Genomic DNA, 25,455 nt, shown 5'->3' on the forward strand with positions numbered 1-25,455 from the left:
GGCAGCCTCCTAGTGGCAGCAGCATACACCCAAGGTCTCTGTGTCCCCCAATGAAGGCTCCAAGAAACAGATTTTACGGTAAGCAACCCAAAAATCCTGTTTTTCTTTCCACGTTGCTTTAGTTCCTGTGAAACACCTGAAGGGTTAATAATCTTCTTGAATGTAGTTTTGAGTATCTTGAGGGGTGCAATTTTTAGAATGGTGTCACTTTTGGGTATTTTCTGCCATATAGACCCCTCAAAGTGACTTCAAATGTGAGGTGGTCACTAAAAAAAATGGTTTTGTAAATTTTGTTGTAAAAATGAGAAATCGCTGGTCAACATTTAACACTTATAACTTCCTAACAAAAAAAATATTTTGTTTCCAAAATTGTGCTGATGTAAAGTAGACATGTGGGAAATGTTATTTAGTAACTATTTTGTGTCACATAACTCTCTGGTTTAACAGAATAAAAATTCAAAATTTGAAAATTGCGAAATTTTCTAAATTTTCACCAAATTTTTGATTTTTTTCACAAATAAACGCAAAAATTATCTACCTAAATTTACCACTAACATGAAGCCCAATATGTCACGAAAAAGCAATCTTAGAATCGCTAGGATCCGTTGAAGCGTTCTAGAGTTATTACCTCATAAAGGGACACTGGTCAGAATTGCATAAAATGGCCTGGTCATTAAGGTCAAAATAGGCTGGGTCATGAAGGGGTTAAAGTAAAAACAAATGAAAAAATCTCAAATATTAAAAAAAGTAAAAATTTTAAATTGCCCACTTTTCCCAATCCAAAAGTAAAGAAATAAAAATAGAAAATAAACCTATTTAAACATTTATTTCTGGACAAACCTATAAATATAAAATTCATTAACCTATACGGTAAACGCCATAAAGTAAAAATATATTGAAATGTCAGAATTGTTGTATTTCTGTTACCACACCTCCCCCACAAATAAAATAAGCTATCGATAACTTTACAAGTACAAAAATTGCCTTCACACGACTTCATAAATTGATAAGTAAAAAAGAAAAGTTCAGAGTCTCAGAAAATTACTACAAAAAGCTACATTTTTTTATGAAGTTAAGAAATTTCTACTAACCGCTAAAATAAAAAAAAAACCTATACAAGTTTGCTATCACTGTAACCATCGACCTGGAGGACCATGTTGCCAAGTAATTTTAACCACTCACCAAACAGTGTAAGAGCGAAAAGGAAAACTATGGCAGAATTGCATTTTTTCACCTTTTTACAGCACTTGGATTTTTTTTCTTGTTTTTCAGTATATGATAAAATAAATGCTGTCATTCAAAACTACAACCCGTCTTGCAAAAAACAAGCCCTCATATGGCTCTGTCAATTGAAAAATAAAAAGTTATGATTCTGGAAAGAAGTGGATGGAAAAGTGAACACAAAAATCAAATGTCTGTGTCCTTAAAGGGTATCAATCAGTAGGATCAACCCTCGTAAGCCGTCTATATGGACATGCCGGTCATAGGAAGATGAATAAAATGATACCTTAATATTACGGATCCAATATCTTATTCCAGAGAAATCCGTATTTTTCTTAATATGTAAATGAGCATTAAGATCCATGGGCCGGACATAGATCTCCCCGAGATTCTTTTAAATGAAAGGAGAAGTTACCATTGTGAGCCATGTAATGACTGACAACGCCTTTCTTTTAAAATAATCTCTAGAGACCTAGTCTCATGTAGATAAGTGTCTGGCACATAGATCTTAACAGCTCATTTACATTTTAAGAAAAATGTGGATTTCTCTGGATCGCATATATTAAGGTATCGTTTCATTCATATACCCATATAGATGGCTTAGAAGGGTTGATCCCACTGTCAGATTCCTTTTCAGACGTTAATCAGACAAATTTTACAACAATTATAAGTTTTGTCCCCCTTTTCTAGACTTCTGAGCTGTCTAGTGAGGCACAAAAATGTCTAAATCATAATAAATCATAGATATAACAAGTCTGACTAGTTTACTAGCTTTTTGGTGTTGGAGGAGGTGAAAAAAGTGGATACTTTACTGATCCTCAGAGGATCAGTAAAGTAACCACTTTTTCACATTTAATATGGAGTGCTGCATATTTTTTGGTAGTGCTGCCCTTTCTTGAGATATATATATATATACCGTGTATATATATATATATATATATATATATATATATATATATATATATATATATATATATATAAATAAAATCATTCTGCATGTTTTTATTTTTTCTTGCAAATGTACAGGTCCTCCAGATGCTCCTCTTGATGTCCAGGTTGAGATGGGTCCAAAACCTGGTGTTTTGCTGATCACTTGGCTACCAGTGACAATAGACGCTTCGGGGACATCTAATGGGGTCAGAGTGACTGGCTATTCAGTATACGCTGATGGACAAAAGGTAGTTTCTCCTCTTTGGAACGGGCATGCACAATACTACAGTTTTAAACGAATTAAGAAAGAAGATAAAAGTTTCTGTTCCTGAATGAAAGAGGTTCCAAAACTGATCATAGGAGCCTAATAATTGTTTATATCAAATAATATTAGTCCGAAGTGATGCCTTTCTGTAGTTTGCACTTTACTAGTCTCCTTTATGTTTCAGGTCCTTGAAGTCGCGTCTCCTACGGCTGGGAGTGTTTTAGTGGGAGCATCTCACTTACAGCTCCTGCAGGTGTCTCGGGAAATATCTGTGAAAACCATGTCCCCCAGTGGAGAATCCATTGACTCAGTGCCAGCTCACATACCCTCTGCCTTTGTAAAAGTCCCTGACAGTCCTTCCTTGTCACATACCTTTTCTAACACTAGCCTTGTATGTGAGCAAGCGTCAGGGCAAAGCCTGTCTTCTCAATCTGAAAAGTTTCCTTCTATGCCTCTTACATCATCGTCTCCTTGTTCACTTCATAATCCACCAGCCTCTACTTCCCAAGCCGATTTCTCCATCCATTCAAACTGTCTGAGGGATGCCACTGTAGCCGCTCTGCCAGTTCAGGTCCCGGCACTCAGCACTTCCCCAGGCTACTGCCAAGGATCTTCTTCCAGTTCAGAGCCTGCTGAGGTACCAGTAACATGTCAAGGTACACAGGACAAAGTCGCTAGCAATGGTCCTGAAGCTGCCAGACCTGAGCACACACTACCTGGAGCCGCCGCACCACAAGAACACAGTCAGGTACGCATTTATGCTACAATCTGAAAGCCCATTCATGTGTCACAAGCAGTTTAAGTAAATCTTCACCTCATATGTTTTTAGTAATTGGTGATTTACATTTAATTGATATGAACACATTAGGGGTGATTTTATTTGTACTTAAAGGGAATCTGTCACCTCATTTTTGGCCTATGAGATGCGGCCATCGCCATCAGGGGCTTATCTACAGCATTCTGTAATGCTGTAGATAAGCCCCCGATGTAACCTGAAAGATAAGAAAAACGAGTTAGATTACACTCACCGGAGGGTGGTCCGGTCCGATGGGTGTCGCGGTCCGGCGCCTGGCATCTTCTAGAGATGACGTCCCCCTTCTTTCTTCCGCCGCGGCTCCTGCGCAGGCGTACTTTATCTGCCCTGTTGAGGGCAGAGTAAAGTACTGCAGTGAGCAGGCGCTGGGAAAGGTCAGAGAGGTCCGGCGCCTGCACACTGCAGTACTTTACTCTGCCCTCAACAGGGCAGATATAGTACGCCTACGCAGGAGCCGCAGCAGAAGTAAGGAAGAGGACGTCATCGCTAGAATGCTGTAGATAAGCCCCTGATGGCGGTGGCCGCATCTCATAGGCCAAAAATGAGGTGATAGATTCCCTTTAAATGCATGTATTTTAGGCAGGAAATAATTTTTGCAATTGGGTTTCATTAAAAATTTTGCACCTTTTGGCTTTTAGTGCTTTAACTCTCTTCACCTCTCCTCCAAGCTGATATATGAGCACATTAAGGGCTCTTTTTCAAAAGAGCATATTATATGGACATGTGCAGTCTGAGTAAGAAATCAGACCAGACCGCACACTGACTGGTGTAATTCAGTAAGGCTGTTCATGTGACCGAGTGTCCATGTGAAAAGAGTCGCAATAGGCACTATTCTCTTCAAGTCTATGGGTGCACAAAACAAATCGGATCCGATATGGAAGATCTGGATTGCATCTGACGTTTTACAGATACATTTTCATTATTGACCTAGGAAAGTGTACATTTTAAACTGTTGATGCATAATCACGGATGTCACATGGATGTAAAATTTGAACTCCTACACTTGTCTGATCCCAGTCTAACGGAGAGCTGAGCTTTCATGTGGCTATAAATCAGCTGATAGAAGCTCAGCAAGGACAGATAAGAGCTACAAAATCTTTGGCAGAAGATCTCACTGACGAATTCTTAGTTGACTCTTCTGCAGCCATTAATAGTGCAGCAGAGAAGATAAATGGTTATATAGCAAACGCTGCAATTTTTTATGAAATTCAATTGTAAAAATGATTTGTAGCATAAATTACATGCATTTAATAAAAAAAAAAATACCTTCAAAGTTGTCCATATCCTTTAGTGGGTACCCATCATTTTAACAGATTTCTGAGGTGCTAGGAACATGTCAGTCAGTTTGGACTCCTTACCAAGACCATGCTGATCACTTAAACGGAGGAGCCAACAATACTCATGCCCCATATGAATCTGCCCTTATTCAGTTCCTGTCTTGTTTCTTCTCCTCTATAAGTACCTTCATTTGTTAGATTTGGTGAACAAGCCCTAGCCATCTCCTTGTGTTGTCTCTGTGTTTGCAGCTATTTGTATCATAGTGGGTCCAATTGGCATTAATAGTTTCATAGTTTTAAGGCAGAAGGAAGGCACAAATCCATAAAGTTTCAACTATAGCTTAACATGTTGATCCAGATGAAGGCAAAAATCCCATGAGGTAGATGCTAAGCCCCATATTAGAAGGAGCATTCCACATATGGCAATCATTATTATGCTTTGTTTAAACATTATCATCACTGTCCACGCTGGGGATCATAATCTAAATTCCCTATCAGTATGTCTTTGAAATGTGGGAGGAAATAGAGAACCCGGAGGAAACCCACGCAAACACAGGGAGAACATACAAACTCCTTGTAGATGTTGTCCTTGGTAGGATTTGAACCCAGGACCCCAGCGCTGCAAGCCACTAACAACTGAGCCAGACTCTAAGCCTTCGTTTTTCCAAATTGAATAACCCCAAGATTGATAACCTGTCTTGGTATTGCAGTGGGTTCACCTATTCCCTTAATAAACCTTGGTCACTCTTCTCTGTTCCCACTCTAGTTCTGCTTTTTCCATCTTACAGTACTGTAATACTGTGTACGGTTTTGTGCTCCAGTGTATAAATATAGCCGCCCTAGTGACTTCTTTGTACAGGCAAAACTATGTTCTTGTCATGAGCATCTGTGCCTCTGGTAATGCACCCCATTATTGTGTTTGCATGGGCAAAAGCACTGGTCACTAAAGTTGAGTTTGTCAACCAATGCACTCCACTCTTTTCAGTGACATTTTGTTTTTTCACCCAAATGCCTAACCTTACATTTATCTACATTAAACCTCAATTGCCATTTCACTGCCCAGGCCTCCATCTTCCCCAAATCCTTCTGTGATAAGTTATCATCCTCCTGTGTTGATTACTTTGCAGAGCTTAGTATTATCAGCAAATATTGAAATTTCACTCTGCTCGCCCTCTGCAGGGTCATCAATCTATTAAATAGAAAAGGGCCCAATACTGACCTTTGTGTATGCAAGTGTTAACTCTGACTCATTCATATTGTGTTACATTAATAACCACTCTCTGTTTCTACCACTGAGCCAGTTGTTAACCCAGTTACACAGATTTTCCCCTAGTGCCATTGTTTTCATTTTGTGCTCCAACCTTTTATGTGGCACCATATCAAACACCTTTGTCCAAATGGACCTTATTCATAGCTTTGCCCTGGCCCAGTCTGGAACTTGCCTTCTTGTAGAAGCCAATCAGATTACTGTAATCTGACATGGCCAATATCTATATCATAGAAAACCCTAAAATATTTTGCCCACAGTGGAGGTTAAACTTGTGGCCCTTTTTTTTCCTGCCTCTGTTTTTGACCCTGTTGCAATTTTGTGCGCTCGGCGCAGCGTCAAAAGAACGCATGCGCCGCCAAACGCATACCTGTGCACGGCCTGCATCCCCAGTGCTAAAGATAGGGGACGCAGGACGCATGCAGGCGGAGCTACTGTCGAAGGCGCGGCAGGGGGCGGGCCTTAGCGGCAGCTGTGCGCAGCCCGACGCTGCGGTTGTAAACGCTAATGTGAAACTAGCCTTAACCCCTTCCCGACATGCGCCGTACATATAATGCTCTTTTAGCAAAAAAAAGCTGGTAGGATTGGAAGGGAACACAGTTGCAAGGGGCAGAAATAATAATGAAAGCACAGAATCTATATATATAAAACTGAATATATGTATGTGTCCATCGCCAACCAATCACGAGGCATCTTTCATTTTACCAGAGCTGTTCAAAAGAAGCTGAGCTGTGATTAGTTGCTATGACCAACAGTTTTCCTAGCAACCAATCACTAAGCATCTCTCATTTCACCAGAGCTGGTTAAAAGTAGCTGAGCTGTGATTGGTTGCTATAAGCAAGTTTTCCCACTTGACAACACCTCAGCAGACACTGACATGGTGGGAGAACTCTAGCATCTTCAGGAACATAAGCTCCCAGCCATTGTCGGCCCCCCTGAATGGAGCAGAGAGCACATGACAGAAATGAATCCCCCCTCCTGTGCCCATATCCCCATCACACATCCTCCATCCCATAGGCACATCTTCCCTCTTAAAGGGATCATTGGTATGGAAGTCAGAGCAAATCCATCCAGGGCTTTGGTTTTGACCCCAGGCCTCCCTTAAAGGGATCCCTGGTATGGAAGTTAGGACCGTTCCACTCAGCTCTGTGTTTCTGACCCCAGGGTCTCTTAAAGGGATCATTGGTATGGAAGTTAGGGCAAATCCACTCTGCGCTTTGGTACTGACCCCAGGCCTTTCTTAAAGGGATCTCCGGGATGGAAGTCAGGGCAAATCGATCCAGCGCTTTGGTTCTGTTCCCAGGCTCTCTTAAAGGGATCTCCTGTATGGAAGTTAGGGTAAATCCCTCAGCGCTCTGATTCTCACCCCAGGCTTCTATTAAAGGGATCATTGGTATGGACGTTAGGACCGTTCCACTCAGCACTCTGGTTCTGACCCCAGGCTGACAGGATGATGTAGCATATTAGTGGTACTAGTCCGGTGGCTCTGACTGGATGATGTGGGATATTAGTGGTAATGGTCCGGTAGCTCTGGCTGACAGGATGATGTGGGATATTAGGGGGAGTAGTCCGGCATCTGTGACGGGATGATATGGGATATTAGTGGTAGTTGTCTGGTGGCCCTAGCTGACGGGATGATGTGGGATATTAGGGGTAGTAGTCCGGTGGCTCTGAAGGGATGATGTGGAATATTAGGGGTAGTAGTCAGGTAGCTCTGGCCGATGGGATGATGTGGCATATTATAGTGAATGTGGCTATGCGGAGTGGGCGGGGCTATACACTCAGTTTTATATATATATATATATAGATATAATCATTATAATTTGTTATAACTAACCGTAGTTAGTTACTATGCCCGGGCAGCGCCGGGCTCTTCAGCTAGTGTATAATAAAAGTGCCTTTATTCAATATGGCAAACAAATATACATTTCATAAAAAATAATAAATATATATATATATATATATATATATATATATATATAATCACACACAATTAATGAAAAATATATATATATTTCAATGTAAAAATATTTTTTTTAAAAATCACCAAATAAAGAAAAAAAAATATTCAATAAATACATTTATTTATGTAAATAGTAAAAAAAAAAATAATAAAAGTACACATACAGAATTTGGTATCTCCACATCTGTAAATAGTGCAATAAAACGCGATCAAAAATACAGATGTAAATAAAAATGGTACAGCTGAAAACGTCATCTTGTTCCACAGAAAACAAGCTGTCATACAGCTCCATCAGCAGAAAAATACGTTATAGCTCTCAGAATAAAGCAATGCAAAAATAATTATTTTTTCTATTAAATAGTTTTTGCGGAAAAGCACCAAAACATAAAATATAAATGAGGTATTGCTGTAATCGTACTGACCCAAAGAATAAAGCTGTCTTACCAATTTTACCGCACACGGAACAGTATAAAAAAACAAAAAGCAATTCCTGAAAATCAGAATAGAAAGTGATCAAAAAACGTCATGTGCCCGAAAATGGTACCAATAAAACATCAGCTCGTCCCACGAAATACAAGCCTTCACAAGCCTCTGTGTGCCGAAATATAAAGATATTATAGCTCTCAAAATTTGGTGATGCAAAGACTAGTTTTCGCAATAAAAAGCGTCTTTTAGTGTGTGACAGCAGCCAAACATAAAAACTCAATATAAATCTGGTATTGCTATAATCGCACCGACCCGAAGACTAAAGTCATCTAATCACTTATACCACAAGAGGCACGGCGTAAAAAAATAAATAAAACCAATTCTTCACATGCTTTTGATTTTTTTTCATTCTGCCTCCCAAAGATCGCAGTAGGGCTCGGCGCAAAGTTATCTTGTGCTCTGCACAGAGCGCTTACAGCTGGGTTTCTGTGTAAATCGCTGAAATGCGTAATTCAGACGGAACCCTCGGTGGAAGATTCCCTATAATGAGGCAGATGGAGGCACTGTGGGTGTCCATCTTTTTAGGATTGCATAAAAGTGCCATCGGCCAGTTTTGTGCACTTCTGAAAAGGAGACCGCTGAACAGAGGCCAGACGGAGTCCAGAGTAAATCTGCTGCCTCATTATAGTGTATGGATCTATCTGGGTGGGGTTTCATCTGAATCACGTCACTCAGTGATTTAGATGGAAACCCCAAAGTACGTGATCAGCGTAGAGCGCCGGGTAAAAGTGATCCCTAACATTATGTAAAATGTTCCCAATAAAAGCTTCAACTCAATCCACAAAAAAAGCAAGTCCCCACTCAGATCTGTCATCTGTTAATGGAAATATAGGGGACTTCCACAAAATTGGTAGCACAAAGGCTCTGGAAAAGTGAAATGGCAGCTCGCCCGTCAAAAGGAATTCAGCAAATACTGTGCTTCCAAATGCCCCCCTCCCTTCTGAACCCCAGTGTTCCTAAACAACATATAGCGTCCACATGTTTGGCATCTCTGTAGTGATGAGAGCCCGCCTAATTTACAGGTGCGTATCTGCAGAAGCATGAGCTGGGCATAACATACTGGTGACTGCAACGTTCTGGTCACTACAGTGTACTGGTCACTACAAAGGCAGTTTGCAATTTTCACTCAGCAACATCCACTGCAGCTCCCAAAGGGTTATAATTTCCAAAATGGGGTCACTTGAATTTCTAGCACTTAGAGGCTCTTTATATGGAATCCGCAAACTAGTCTAGTAAAATCTGCGCTCCAGGAGGCAAATAGCTCTCTGTTCCTCCCGTGTCACTCCGTATGGCAAAGTAGTACTGTACAGCCACATATGGAGTATTTTTCCATGGTACATGATGGCACCACGAGAGAGGGGATCCGCCCTACGAGGACAGGAAACCTTCAAGATAAAAGGGGCGGCTCCTCTCTCCGCATCAGTTGGTTTCCTGTCCTCGACGGGGAACCCTCAAGATGAAAGCCTCTTGGAAGGATTCCGAGAAGAGGATGCCTGGGCCTGGGTCGGGTGATTAATGGCAGGCATGGGTCTGCTACACCCGACACCGGGTACCGGTAGTCGCCTCGGGGGCCATATATGCTTATGTCCCCCCTGAGCGAGGGCATGGCCACAGCCGGGGGGCAGATGCCCAGGCGAAGCGGGGGACCCTCCAAGATGTCAGCGAGAGGTCCAGGGAGGCCACTGGTAGTGTTCCCTCCCTGTTGGCATACAGTGGCCATGCAGCCCGGGAGGCACATCGGTGCCCAGGCAGAAAAGCTCCTCGGAGGCCACAGACTGTGTACCCTCCCTGTGAGCACCAGACACCGGACCCCGCAGCGGAGATCTGTAGTTCTCATACCTGCACCATAGAGGGGGTCCACCATGCAGGTAAGAGGTGTCTGGGGGTCCCGAGATACAAGCGCTCACCCAGCCGGGTTCGTATGGCCGCACCGGGAGGCGCGCGCGCTGGGAGCGCGCATCATGGCCGACGACCCGGAAGTGGTTACGGCGACCCGGAAGTGGTTGCGGCGCGCACAGCACCGCAGGGCCTGGGAGCAGAAGGTGTGCACGGTCCCGGGGGGGCACGCAGAGCACGCGCGCGCGCACGTCCACACAGCAGGCGCGGCAGGTGCGAGACCAGTTGGTCTAAAAAAAAAAAAAAAAGGGGGCTATTTAAGATCGCCAGAAAAAGCGAGCAGGTGTCACAGCACCAATTTGGAGTGGAAGTGACTGCTTGCAGCCATAAGCAGCATAATGGAGAGCCCTTCGCCAGAGCATGTGCAACCGCGCCAGGAAGAGAGGCAGTCGTGCTCAGAGGAGAAAGCAAAGACACGCCGCAGCAGGAGTGTGAGCCACTAGGGCAGCGCACGGGCGGCTCGTCACCGCAGGAAAGAGGGGTCCATAGTCTCGTTGGGAGACAGTGAAAGGACCAGCCAACCTCCAGATCCGGTACCCGTTCTATGAAGCGTCCGAGTGGTGAGTGAACTTCGAGAAAGTCCAGTAATCTAATGTCTGTTCTCTTTCTCTCTTTCTCCTCTCTTCTCCTCTCCTCCTCCTCTTATATACATTGACGGGGTGGAGTATAGGAGGTCCCTAAGAAATATAGAGGGAAGTCAAAGAATAAAGAATGTGCTTTATGTAAAAGTCCCACAGAAGCAGCCTGGAACAAAAAGTTGTGCCAGGACTGCATTAACAGAACCATAGCGGAGGAGACACCCTCATTTTCGGATAGTCTGAGGGCCATAATTCAGACAGAAGTTTCCAAATCGGTAAGAGCATTACAAACTGTAGATACAGAGAAGAAAACTAGGAGAGCAAGCCCCTCAGGGGTCTCTCAACAGGACTCTACAGAGTCAGAGGACGACTCAAATAAGTCTCAGTATTCAGGAAGTAGCTCGGACGGGGAAGATACGTTTCCAGTAGAAACTACGGATGAACTCATTAAAGCAGCTAGATCTACCATGGGGCTAGTAGAAGAGCAGACAAAAAAGACAGCCCAAGATCTCATGTTCAGCGGACTGCAAAAGAAAAAACGTAAGACCTTCCCTGTTAACGAGCAACTAAAAGCACTAATAAAGCGCGAATGGGAAAAGCCAGAAAGGAAGTCCCAGATAACGAATTCCCTAAAGAGGAGATACCCCTTTGAGGAAGAGGCATCCTCATCCTGGGATAGGGCCCCTAAAATTGATGTGGCGATATCAAAGGTCGCCAGAAAATCTTCCCTACCCTTTGAGGACCTGGGGTTCCTAAAAGAGCCGCTGGACCGAAAGGCAAACAATTGCCTTAAAGCAGCCTGGGAAACCTCGGCTGGCGCACTAAGACCCGCCATCGCAGCCACTTGTGTGGCTAGGTCCCTAAAGATATGGACAGACAACTTGGAGGATCAATTAGAACAAGGAGTTCCCAGAGACACGATTCTGGAATCATTACCGGCTATTAGAGCGGCGGCGGGCTTTCTCACAGAGGCGTCAGCAGATTCGGCCAGACTAGCGTCAAAGTCAGCAGCCTTAACAAATGTAGGACGGCGTGCGGTATGGCTCAAATGCTGGCCGGGGGACACACAGGCAAAACTGAAACTTTGCTCTCTACCATGTGAGGGAAATTTCTTATTCGGTCCAGCACTGGATGAAGTATTGGAAAAAGCGAGCGACACAAAAAATAATTTTCCGAAACAACCATTTCAGGCCTTTCGGCGCTCCTTTCAGAGGGGCCGAAAATTTAGAAGGCAACAATTCAAAGACCGTGACAGAAATAATTCTGACAGACTATACAGAGGAGGGAGAGGCTTCTATTTTAGTAAGCTCCCTAGAGAAGCCAAAAAACCTGCCCAGTGACGGTCCCTCTCAGGTGGGGGGAAGGCTCTCTCACTTCCTCCCAGCCTGGGAAAGGCTCTCATCCAGTACCTGGATCCGACAGATAGTAGGGTCAGGTCTGGAGTTAAAGTTCCACCACTGGCCACCACAAAAATTCATTCAAACTCCGGTACAATCATCCCAAGAAAGACAAAAGAGTTTGGAGGGGGAGGTGTTATCGCTTATACAAAAACTCGTACTGGAAGAAGTTCCAGAAGGGGAAAAGAAGGAAGGCTTTTACTCCCCCCTATTTCTGATAAAGAAACCAGACGATTCCTGGAGGACGATTGTAAATCTGAAAGGCCTCAACAAGTATCTAGTAGTCCCATCGTTCAAGATGGAGACGATAAGATCTACAGTGAAGCTCCTCTTCCCTCGGTGTTACATGTCGGTCCTGGATCTCAAGGACGCTTACTATCATGTTCCGATCCGGCAGCAAGACCGCAAATATCTCAGAGTGGCAGTCCAGATAAACTCTCAGTGGCATCATTTTCAATACAAGGCTCTGCCCTTTGGGGTAGCAACAGCCCCCCGGGTCTTTACGAAGTTAATTGCGGAGGTCACGGCACATCTCAGAGAAAAAGATGCTCTAGTAATACCATATCTGGACGACTTCTTGATAGTGGGGAAAGATTTCGCTCACTGTCAGGAACAAGTCAAGACAGTGATAGAGACTCTTCAGACTCTGGGTTGGCAACTGAACTTCAAAAAATCCAGGTTGGAGCCAACGATGGTCCAGAATTTTTTGGGCCTAACAATAGACTCGGTAGTACAGGAGTGTCGCCTCCCAGAGGGAAAAGAAGAGAAAATCAAAAACCTAATCAGAACAACATTAAGAAAGCCAACAATGACTCTGAGGAAAGCCATGTCAATGCTGGGGTCCCTAACCTCCTGCATACCAGCGGTAAAATGGGCACAATTTCACACAAGGGAACTTCAGTGGTGTGTGTTACAAAGCGATCTGACGCTTCAGGGGCAGTTAGAACAGAAGCTCACCATCCCGGTTCCTGTACTCCAGTCGCTAAAATGGTGGTTACAGATAGAGTCCGCTCCGAGGGGAGTACCCTGGACATATGCAGCCTCCAGAGTAGTCACGACAGATGCCAGTCCCTGGGGCTGGGGAGCCCATCTAGACACCCTGTGGCTCCAAGACCCTTGGGCGCAGGGGGAAAAAGATCTATCCTCAAACGAGTGGGAACTACTAGCCATCGAAAGAGCGCTGGAAGGATTACTGACACACCTAAGAGGATATCATGTGAAAGTCCTATCAGACAATCGTACAGCGGTTGCATACGTGAACCATCAAGGGGGCACTCGTTCTCGGTCATTGATGGAAATAGCAAAAAGAATCCTGACTCTGGCGGAACATCAGTTCCTTTCATTATCGGCCCTGCATATCCGAGGCGCGGACAACCTGAAGGCGGACTTTCTGAGCAGGAACCACTTAAAACAAGGAGAATGGTGCCTAAAAGAGTCCATTTTTCAGCAAATTGTGCAGAGGTGGGGAAAACCCATAATAGATCTCTTCGCCTCAAAAACCAACAGAAAAGTTCAAAAATTCTGCTCCCTAAGACCAGCAGACATGCCACTGGCGATAGACGCCTTCAGAATAAAATGGACATCAGGTCTCCTGTACGCATTCCCTCCGATATGCCTCATTCCATTAGTCCTGAAAAAGATCAGGGAGGACCAAGCCAGAGTAATTATGATAGCTCCCTTTTGGCCGAAAAGGCCGTGGTTCTATTGGCTGAGGGTGATGTCAGTGACAGACCCATGGGTGCTCCCAGAGGATCACGACCTCCTAACACAGGGTCCCTTCAATCATCCTCCGAATTCCAGGCTGCATTTGACAGCCTGGAATTTGAAAGGTCACTGTTAGAGAAGAAAGGGTTTTCAGCAAGATTGATTTCCACCCTAATCAGTAGCAGAAAGCCAGTGACCACAAAAATATATGGGAGGATATGGAGGAAATTTTTGTCCACCTCAGGTCCAATACAGGAGGGGGAAGTGCCTGTGAGGGCAGTACTAGAATTCCTACAAAAGGGTTTGGACCTGGGCTTAGCGGTCAGCACCCTGAAAGTACACGTTTCAGCACTGGCAGCATTATTCAACTATGACCTGGCAAGCGATAGATGGGTCTCCAGATTTATCCGGGCCTGTGCTAGAGCTGACTCTGTCCCATCTCCTAAACCTCCTCCCTGGGATCTAAATTTAGTCCTATCATCTCTAACGGAAAGTCCGTTCGAACCAATAAACGCAACATCAGATAAAGTGTTAACTTTAAAAACAGCCTTGTTAGTGGCGCTCACATTGGCACGTAGGGTTGGGGACTTACATGCACTAGCAGCAGATCCACCATACACTCAGGTTATGGACGATAGAGTCGTGTTAAGATTAGATCCAGCATACCTCCCTAAGGTAGTGTCGAAATTCCACAGAGCTCAGGAAATAATCTTGCCCTCCTTTTGTCCTAACCCCAGTAACAAAAAAGAAGAGAGATTACATTGCTTAGACGTTAGGAGATGTATCCTACAGTATTTAGAGGTGACAAAACCATGGAGGAAACAGAGGGCCTTATTTGTCTCATATCAGGGGGCAAGGAAAGGCCTTAAAGCCTCTAAGCAAACTATAGCTAGATGGGTGAGAGAGGCCATCATACTAGCATATAGTAGTGCAGGTAGGGCTGTTCCAGAGGGCCTAAAAGCCCACTCCACGAGGGCCATGGCAACGTCCTGGGCGGAGAAAGCGGACACCTCCATCGACCAAATCTGTAAGGCGGCCACTTGGTCCTCTCCATCTACCTTTTTCAGACATTACAGATTAGACCTATCTGCCACCTCTGATCTCACATTTGGGAGAAGAGTGTTACAGGCAGTGATCCCCCCCTAAAAGAGAATACAAATCTCTGTAACTCTCTCGTGGTGCCGTCATGTACCATGGAAAAACACGGGTATTACATACCTGGTAATGTGTTTTTTCATGAGACATGACGGCACCCTTATATTCCCGCCCTATTTGATCACGTCATTAGTTGGGTGTTTGGTTAGTATTATACACTCCCTTGGTGTTGGAAATTTAGCAGTATAAAATAGGTATTATTTATGTGTGCACTAACCTGCGGAGTTCCTCTCGTGCTCTGTAAAACAACTGATGCGGAGAGAGGAGCCGCCCCTTTTATCTTGAAGGTTTCCTGTCCTCGTAGGGCGGATCCCCTCTCTCGTGGTGCCGTCATGTCTCATGAAAAAACACATTACCAGGTATGTAATACTCGTGTTTCTACATTCAGCAGAAATTGAGGGACAGATTCTGGTGCCATTTTTACCCATTTCCCAGTGTGAAAATGTAAAACTTGGGGCTAACACACGATCTTGGTTGTAAAAAATGTAAATTGTTTTCTTCACTGCCCAATGGTATAAAAGTCTGTGACAGACCTGTGGTGTCAATATAATCACTTCACCCCTAGATGTATTCATTGAGAGGTTTAATTGGTAAAATGGGGTCACTTATAGGGGGGTTCTGCTGTTCTGACACCTCAGGGGCTCTGCCAATGTGACATGGCACCCTCAAACAAGTGCAGCAAAATCTGTGCTGTAATATGGCACTACTTCCCTTCTGAGCTTTGCACTGTGCCTCAAAAGTAGTTTTCGACCACATATGGGATATTGGTGAACTCAGTAGAAATTGCACAACAAATTTTGGGGTCCATTTTGCCCTTGTAAAAACACAAAATTTGTAGCTAAAAAAGATTTTTGTGGGAAAAATTAGATTTTTTTTTTTCTTTTTTTTTTCCCCACGGCGTAACGTTATAAACTTCTGTGAAGCACCTGGGCGTTCAAGGTGCTCAATACACATCTAGGTAAGGTGCCTAAGGGGTCTAGTTTTGAAAATAGTGTCATTTGTTGGGGGTTTTCACTGTGTAGGCACATCAGGGGCTTTCCAAATGAAACACGGCACCCGCTAATTATTCCAGCATATTTTACCTATATTACATTCAAAGAGTCAAATGGCGCTCCTTTCCTTCCAAGCCCTGCTATTCACCCCAAATAATCTTCAAATGTGAGGTAGTCCCTAAAATAATGGTTTTGCTAATTTTGTTCAAATTCCAACAAGGACAACATCTGCATGGAGTTTGTATGTTCTTCCCGTGGTTTGTGGGTTTCCTCCGGGTTCTCTGGGTTCCTCCTACATGCAAAAGACCAACTGACAGATTTAGATTGTGAGCCCCAATGACTTATGATAGTGATTATAATGTCTGTAAAGCGCTGTGGAATATGATGGTGCTATATTAGCAGAGCATAATTAAATTTTTTTTTTTTATTTGGGTTAAACATATTTCATTTTCACAGTTCTATTAAATTCCATGTGTAAACCTCTTTAGAAAATACTTCCAAACACCAAAGAACCTAAACTAAGTGACAAAGGAAATACAAGTGGCCTGCCGATGGGTATAGCTTGGTGCAAAGAGAACAGTTTGGAGATGAACACAGCTGCCAAAGAGGAATGCTCGAGTCCGGAGTCTGGGTTACCTGAGGAAGTGGAAACGACCAACTTAAACTGCCGAGGAGTTTCCATTGCAGACTTTCTTGACGTAAACAGAAATGAAAATAAGGAGTCCAGTCTGACTAACATCAGTTATGAAGCAGAGGTTAGTAGCCATGGAAAGTATAGGACAAATTTCTAAACTGTGGATGAAATATTGAAAATTGTTGAGTCTTCACTTGCATATTAAAAAAATTATATCAATGGCAAACATTAAAGGGATGGTCCAAAGGCAAAGTAATTTTCATTCTAAATCCCTATTTAGTGCCACCATTAAATTTATTTTCTTACACACTTGCATTAAAAATTCCCTACTGTTCACTAACTACCCTATCTAACTGCTTTTCTATTTTTTCCCCCTAATTCCTCTTTGATGACGCTTCGTTTGAGAATCCCAGTGCATCAGTGATGTTTTGGTTTGGGGTCTGGGCTAGTCCATGCACACTGTGCACAATGACCACACACACACACTGATGACGCTTCGTTTGAGAATCTCAATGTATCAGTAATGTTGGTTTTGGGGGTTGGGCTAGTCCATGCACACTGTGCAATGTGCACAATGACAGCGCGCGCTCTGATGTTGCTTCGTTTCCAAGAAGGGACAGGAGCTGCGGCAATGACTGCTGCCTCTGCCCCCTGATGACACTTCGTTTGAGTATCCCAGTTTTCTCTGGGATTCTAAAATGAAGTGTCTTCAAAGAAGAAATAAGGTAAAAAAATAGAAAAGCAGTTATAGTGTAGTTAGGGAGGGAGAGATTATTTTTAATGCAAGTAAATTAGAAAATAAGGTAATTTATATTCTGGCAGTAAATAGAGATTTTGAATGATGATAACTTTGCCTTTGAGCCAACACTTTACTATAGTATTGTTAGATCTGCTCCCCTTACGTGGTGTCCCCTAAAATATCAGCTTTGGATCTTTTAAAGCTTATTGGCGCATTAATGTTAAACATATCAACACTATTTCATCTTAAAATAGGAACAGTATTGTGATTTAAATCTTTCACAGTTTCGGGTTAACTTGACTATTGCAGAGCGTTTACTACTTGCGTAGCATTGCTAAGAGAAGTGCGCATCACCTATTTTTATTTTTCCAACTGAAATTACAGTTGGATGCACATCCGAGTGTACATCATGATCATAGCCGTAGTTCTAACCTCTCTGATATCCTGGAGGAAGAGGAGGAGGTGGAAGAAGATTGCATTGTCGTTCCTAGTGCCAAAAAATTGGGATCAACACCAACCAGCACAGGTGGAGACAGTTCTGGAAAGGTATGAGGTTTCTCAATGGAAGGATAAAATCTAGATCTTTTACAAGCAGATAATTGTAAATGCATTTTGAGCACATTATTTATAGAGTTCTCTATAATTCTAAAAACATGCCTGCTGCCTTCCAAAAACATTCCTCTTGCCTACAGGCTTGGCATTGCAGCTCTGCGCCATATAATATGAAGGTTACATAACTACAATACCAGAATACAATCAGTACAGAGGGGTGGCACTAGTATTAGGAAAAGGTAGCCTTGTTTTTTGAATCCTGGACAATCCCTTTTAATACTATTGATGCAGTGTTTTTTTTCTGCATGCACAGAGAAGGTGTCCAGCATTTACGTCAAACGGATCTTTAGGTCTCTATTCATCTGATTTGAAAAAAGTGTTTTCTTTTGCATTTGTCTATATAGCTAATTTCCTGTACACAATTGCAAAGGCACCTGCGCTGTTTTACACACATGAATTTGCTGAAAAAATAAATACCTATTATCCAGAAAACGTCAGCACTCCTCCAATAGATGAAAAATAATATAGTGCCTTAACTAGTGCATATCCAATAGCAATGTTTCAGTTCCTACGCAACCATTCTCTGCTATTGGATATGCAGTAATAAAGGCACCTTATTTCTTTTCACTTTTTGGAGGAGTGTGGTCGTTTTTGGATATTCCTCTATTATAGACCTGGCTTAAATCAGATTTGGATTCCTTAAACTGTGTTGGTGTTGTGTGTGTATATATGTGTGTATATGTATAAGTGTGTAATATACAGTGGGTACAGAAATTATTCAGACTCCTTTACATTTTCCACTCTTTGTTTCATTGCAGCCATTTGGTAAATTCAAAAAAGTTATTTTTTTTCTCATTAATGTACACTCTGCACCCCATCTTGACGGAAAAAAACAGAAATGTAGAAATTTTTGCAAATTTATTAAAAAAGAAAAACGGAAATATCACGTGGTCATAAGTATTCAGACACTCATATTTAAGTCACATGCTGTCCATTTGTTTGTGATCCTCCTTGAGATGGCTCTACTCCTTCATTGGAGTTCATGTTTAACTAAACTGATAGGACTTGATTTGTAAAGGCACACACCTGTCTATATAAGACCTCACTCACAGCTCACAGTGCATGTCAGACCAAATGAGAATCATGAGGTCAAAGGAACTGACCAAGGAGCTCAGAGACAGAATTGTGGCAAGACACAGATCTGGCCAAGGTTACAAAAGAATTTCTGCAATACTCAAGGTTCCTAAGAGCACAATGGCCTTCATAATCCTTAAATGGAAGAAGTTTGGGACCACCAGAAGTCTTCCTAGATCTGACCGTCCAGCCAAACTGAGCAATCTTGGGAGAAGAGCCTTGGTGAGAGAGGTAAAGAAGAACCCCAAGATCACTGTGGCTGAGCTCCACAGATGCAGTAGGGAGATGGGAGAAAGTTCCACAAACTCAACTATCACTGCAGCCCTCCACCAGTTGGGCCTTTATGGCAGAGTGGCCTGACGGAAGCCTCTCCTCAGTGCCAGACATATGAAAGCCCGCATAGTTTTTGCCAAAAAAAAAAAAAAAAACACATCAAGAACTCCCAGACTATGAGAAATTCTCTGGTTTGATTAGATGAAGATAGAACTTTTTGGTAATAATTCTAAGCGGCATGTGTGGAGAAAACCAGGCACTGCTCATCACCTTCCCAATACAATCCCAACAGTGAAACATGGTGGTGGCAGCATCATGCTATGGGGGTGTTTTTTAGCTGCAGGGACAAGATGACTGGTTGCATTTGAGGAAACATGAAAGCAGCCAAGTACAGAGATATCCTGGATGAAAACCTCTTCCAGAGTGCTCTGGACCTCAAACTTGGCTGAAGGTTCACCTTCCAACATCCTAATCCCAATTGAGCATCTCTGGAGAGACCTGAAAATGGCTGTCCACCAACGTTCACCATCCAACCTGACGAAACTGGAGAGGAAGAATGGCAGAGGATCCCCAAATCCAGGGGTGAAAAACTTGTTGCATCATTCCCAAGAAGACTCATGGCTGTACTAGCTCAAAAGGGTGCTTCTACTCAATACTGAGCAAAGGGTCTGAATACTTATGAGCATGTGATATTTCAGTTTTTCTTTTTTAATAATTTTGCAAAAATTTCTACATTTCTGTTTTTTGTTTTTCAGTCAAGATGGGCTGTGGAGGGTACTTTAATGAGAAAAAAATGAACTTTTTTGAATTTACCAAATGGCTGCAATGAAACAGAGTGAAAAAATTTAAAGGGGTTTGAATACTTTTCGTACGCACTGACCCACCGACATTTTCCATTCAATGTACATTGCAGACAGTCTAGCTAGTTGTCAATTCACACAAGAACACTGTGACTTCTATAGGGCTAGCCATACTTATTTGACCATTAGCTTTTCCTCGTGACCCCATAATACACATGGACGGTTGCCCAAGGGTGCAGGTGTTCTCCACAGTAAGAGGGAATTGCCTCCCCCAAGAACAAAAGTATTGTGCATACTGAAATCCAACATGGCCGACTTTTCTTTAGTTTAACATATTATAATGTGTGTTGCCACCAGTACCCTATAAAGTTTCCCTACTCAGATTTTTCTTATTTGTAAGTTACTACTGTGTTCACCGCTTTTACATTATATCATTTTGCTTTGTGATTCCCTTTTGAAAATTTATGTAGTTCGACTGTTGTGAGACAGACAGCGATGAGGAAATTCTGGAAAGGATTTTGGATATACCTTTACAGAAACATTGCAGTAAAAAATTATTTAGCATCCCGGAGGTGACAGAAGAAGAAGATGAAGAAGATGAAGATCTTTCTCCTCGCAGTGTTTCTAAGAACCTACACTGTAACATAGCGGCCCAGAAGTACCCGTATGGAAATTCCCATAGAGCCTTCTCCCCAAAGCTAGGAACTGTAAGCTGTGTAAATGTCCCCACTGAGACCTCCATTAAAATGAGCGTCATGAACAACAAGAAAATGGAATGTGAGGATGACAGTGTCTTTCTTGATGACGATTGTTGCCTGAAATCAAAGAATTGTGTTTATCAGTCTTCATCAGATATAAGGCCTCTGGTCTCTGAAGCCCAAATGTGGAAGCCTAGAAGGACCAGCTATGATAATGACAAAGCTTATGTCACCGAGCCGAACCGGAAAAAGCAGAATGATAGCCGGGAGCACTGCAGCCGAATGGCCACAAATTCTAATCAAGGCGTATTTTACAACTCCAGATCCTACAAACTGAAGGAGCCAGTATCTTGTGTCCAAACCAACCACAAAAGCCTGAAAAATAAACCTTTTCGAAGGCGTCGTCTGCCGGGGTCCACTAATTATAAACCAAAAGCTCCCAGTTCTTTCAGCAGTAAGCATTTAGAAATCGATGTAGAATATGATACGGAAGATGAGGATGAGCCATCCGTCCCAGTCCATATTACGAGCACGGCCAAAGCTGACCTTTGGGAAGATGGCTCTCAGACTGACAGAGATGGTTGGAGTGAAAGCTCTGGTTATTCTGAGCCTGTCCAGTACACCAGAAGGAAAAATGATGTGAAGAAACCAATTAAGGAACAGAGCGCAGGACAATATGTTAAGAAACCCCCCTCCATTCCCCACGCTGGATTGGCTTCACCAAGCTGCAATAAAGATGATCCCGTTTCCAGAGCAGCAAGTAGAAGTATGCGTTCCATTCGATGGGAAAGTGATGGAAAGGTGACTTTTGAGTCCCCAGTGCTTACAGTGATGTGCTCAGCTGCTTCCTTTATTTCCCGGTGTCTAGATGCATTATGTAGTGGCTGCAGCTTTATTTGTACATTCTCTGCCTAGTTTGCTTTTTTATGTGCTATAAAAAGCCAGCGGCCGGGGAAAATGAAGCATTTCGGGGCTTCTGCTGCGTGATCTTGTCTGCTTTGCCTTAAGTGCTTTGTAGAGCGATGTATGTATTAAAAACCATTGAGCGTACAATATTCCTTATTGAAAAATTTACATAATCAGCTTCAGTCTAAAAAAGAACCTAGGCAACTTCTGATGTGTTGGTGTTCTTCATGAATAACAATCCCACAACATCATGTGTTACAACTCTGCTCTGTGCCATCCCTAAGTTATTCCTCCTGAGGGTTAAAGCAGGTTTTTGTCATGTAATCTGATAGCATTATGATGGATGTAGGGGCCTCAGCCCTGATTCCAGTGAGATGTCACTTATTGTTCTGCATGCTGATGCAATCACTGAATGCTGAGCTCATTATAACCCCGCCCACACCACTGATTGACAAGTTTTTGTCAATGTAGAGTGTACACAGCTGTCAATCAGTGTTGGGGGCGGGGTTACACAGCAGCAAGACTAGGAGGCATGAGGCAGCTTGTCATGTAGTGATATTCTCCAGTGCTGAGAAAACACTGATTTTATTGAAACAGCAACACACAGCCTCCTAAGTGACTCTTCCTGGAATCAGGGTCTTTGTCCGGGATGTCAAACTCAAATACACAGAGAGATAAAATTAAAAGCTTGGGACAAAGTCGCCGGCCAACCTTGATATTTATTAGAAAAAAGTCTGTAAGACATTGAGTCATAAAGTTTTTCCTCATCATCAAATATTGCGATAAACCTTTTCGTATGGATAGAAACTTAAAGGGGTTGTCTCATTTAAAATGAATAGATCTTAGAATAACATATTGAAATAATATGTTATGTAAGAGCAGTAAAAAGCATTTGGCCCAATAGCCTAATTTATTTCAATATATAATAGCAAAGGATAAAAAATGTACTTAATACACATAATAAAGTATGATGCCAACAAGTTCCCCAAGCACAGACTCCGACAGTGAATTCCTCCACAGTACCCTATACACGCACAATATGATGACACTACTGTAACCCCCTCAGTCACCCCAGCAAAGTATGGTGACCCCATCACAGTATGATTCTCCAACTCTAATCCCCACACAGCCCTCCATACAGTATAATGTCCACAAAAAGTCCTCCATACAGTCTAGTGGGCCGTACATAGTCCTCCATACAGTATACCAGGGCCATTCATTGCCTTCCACATGGTGTAATGGCCCCACCTAGTGCTCAATGCAGTATAATGGGCCCACATGGTGCACCATGCAGTATAATGGCCACAAAAAGTGCTCCATACAGTACAGTAGGCCGAACATAGTCCACCTATACAGTATAACAGGGCCATGCATTACCTTCCACACAGTATTAATGCCCCACATAGTGCTCCATGCAGTATAATGGCCCCACATAGTGCACCATGCAGTATAATGGCCCCACATAGTGCACCATGCAGTATAATGGGCCCACAGAGTGCACCATGCAGTATAATGGGCCCACAGAGTGCACCATACAGTATAATGGGCCCACATAGTGCACCATGCAGTATAATGGGCCCACATAGTGCACCATGCAGTATAATGGGCCCACATAGTTCACCATGCAGTATAATGGGCCCACATAGTTCACCATGCAGTATAATGGGCCCACATAGTGCACCATGCAGTATAATGGGCCCACATAGTGCACCATGCAGTATAATGGCCCCATCTCGACACAGTGGGTGCATCATAATGAAGTCATCGTGGCCGCTGTGCTGAGACGTCAGACGCAGAGGGGAAATTATGAAAGATGGAGCATCAGCTGATCTTCCATCCTCCATCATTGCTTTCCACTGTATCTACATCCAGGATGCCAATACAGTTGAAAGTGTGATGTTGGGTGGGGGACGTCCCCATCATTGCGGGCCAAATATACTCACCCTGCAGGCCAGAGTTCGACCCATATGCCCTACATCATGCTGCTCTCAAATTGCATTGCAAAAAACTTGCTGACCGATTTCTCTTTAATAAATTTGCAAAAATGTTTCCAATCCTCTTGTCAAAGGGATGTGTCCGCACATTCTGATATGTTCAGTACTGATTGGACAGGGTCAGGCTGTGTATGGGTATGCCCTGAAATATGACATACAGGTGTCAATTTAGTCATACATTTGTAGGAGGAATAACAGAGGAACAGTACAACAGTTATATGGGAGTATGTTCCGGAGTTGTTGTTTTGGTTAGTAATTCAACTAGCTACTAAAATAACCATTTCCGGACACAACGGACCCAGAATCGCTGGTGTGACATGTGCACTACATCTCTTTAGCGAGACTGGTTTTCTTTGTGAGGTTTTGTGTTGGTAACACAAGTTTGGGTTTCTGAGGCTTTCTTGTAAATTGATACCAAATTTCTATGTTTCTCATACAAAAAAATAAACACAAAATAGAGTTCAGTCTCCTGTGCTGGTCACTGATCATTACAGATCTCTGCTTATATATTGATATCCTTACAAGTCAATATGTGACTAATAGGACTACGTCTTTCTTTACTATGTATAAGTTGTTTTATTTCAAAAAGATCTACCGTTAATATAAATCCTAAATGTTTTTCTGATCCCTCAGTAATTCATAGAGCAAGATTGATGTCAATTTTCATGGAGGAGTATTGTATGAAATCCTAGTTCCGTGAAGTGTATTTTGGTTGTTTGTGCTGCTCTCAGCTCGGCCTCATCCAAATTGTAATCTAATGCAACCTTAGTTAAGGAGAACACAACTTGATTGTTTATTCTATTGCTTTGTCTTTAGGAGGATTTGCCTGAAGATACGAAAATGCAATTACATCTCAGTCCTACCAGACCCATGGCATCAGACAGAAAAGCTACAAGCCACCTGACTTCAGACTCCGAGTCGGGTATATGTTTCAGGATTCTTCTTCAGTATCTATGTTGTTGTAAGTGGTTTTATGTGGGCGCTTTAACAATGTTGTACTTCCTCTTGGACAGATGTCCCACATTCTACACAGCCGGAGTGTTTTCAAGAAAAAATGTTAGCAGATAGAATCTGCCCCTCTAGTGACCAGGGTTCAGATTCAGCAAGGCTATTTGTCGCCCTTTTTGATTACCATCCAGCAACGATGTCCCCGAATCCTGAGGCTTATATGGAAGAACTTCCCTTTAAAGAGGGACAGATTTTACAGGTATTACAAAAGTCAATTTTATGTAAATTTTTTAAAGTCTCTCAAAACTCCTGTATTGGCTCACAGTCATTCCTGCAAGTCAATGCAAAATAACAGCCAGCCTCAACTTATTAAAAGAAAAAAATGTATTGTTTGCAGGTGTTTGGTGATAAAGATTCAGATGGCTTCTATCAAGGACAATGTGACGAAAGGACTGGATACATCCCTTGTAACATGGTCTCTGAATTGCATATTGAGAGTGAAGATGCCAGAATGCAGCTATTGAAGCAGGGTCACCTGACACCAGCATCACTACTCAATGACATGGGTAAGGTCTCTTCTTTATGGTCTCATTCATATTCTTTGCATCTATCAAGAGCAAACCATAAGGTCCAGATTGTCTGTAAGTCACAGTATGGTTTTAATTCTCTTGACCCATTAATCTTTACGGTAGTTTGTGTGTGTGTGTGTGTGTGTGTATATATATATATTATATTTCTGGGTGTGGTTTATTGGTTTATATGTATGTGTGTGTGTATTTATATATATATATATATATATATATATATATATATATATATATATATATATATA

General features: G+C 42.6%; 1 protein-coding gene across 6 annotated transcripts in view; it reads left to right on the forward strand.

Moving 5' to 3' along the window:
* Nucleotides 1-25,455, forward strand: part of TSPOAP1 (TSPO associated protein 1) — a 249,670-nt gene that overhangs the window by 199,005 nt on the left and 25,210 nt on the right. For 5 of the 6 annotated variants that reach the window (XM_073565801.1, XM_073565798.1, XM_073565797.1 and 2 more), the window contains exons 19-26: nucleotides 2,248-2,399; nucleotides 2,601-3,164; nucleotides 16,434-16,700; nucleotides 17,703-17,864; nucleotides 20,548-21,576; nucleotides 24,492-24,597; nucleotides 24,689-24,882; nucleotides 25,021-25,189. In XM_073565801.1, coding sequence (XP_073421902.1) covers nucleotides 2,248-2,399; nucleotides 2,601-3,164; nucleotides 16,434-16,700; nucleotides 17,703-17,864; nucleotides 20,548-21,576; nucleotides 24,492-24,597; nucleotides 24,689-24,882; nucleotides 25,021-25,189 — 2,643 coding nt within the window. The remainder of the gene's footprint in view (nucleotides 1-2,247; nucleotides 2,400-2,600; nucleotides 3,165-16,433; nucleotides 16,701-17,702; nucleotides 17,865-20,547; nucleotides 21,577-24,491; nucleotides 24,598-24,688; nucleotides 24,883-25,020; nucleotides 25,190-25,455) is intronic. The other variant, XM_073565802.1, reaches the window with a different exon arrangement.

This window comes from Dendrobates tinctorius, unplaced genomic scaffold (genome assembly GCF_039654945.1).
Source record: "Dendrobates tinctorius isolate UK_male_01 unplaced genomic scaffold, ASM3965494v1 ptg000016l, whole genome shotgun sequence".
NCBI classification, from domain to species: domain Eukaryota; kingdom Metazoa; phylum Chordata; class Amphibia; order Anura; family Dendrobatidae; genus Dendrobates; species Dendrobates tinctorius.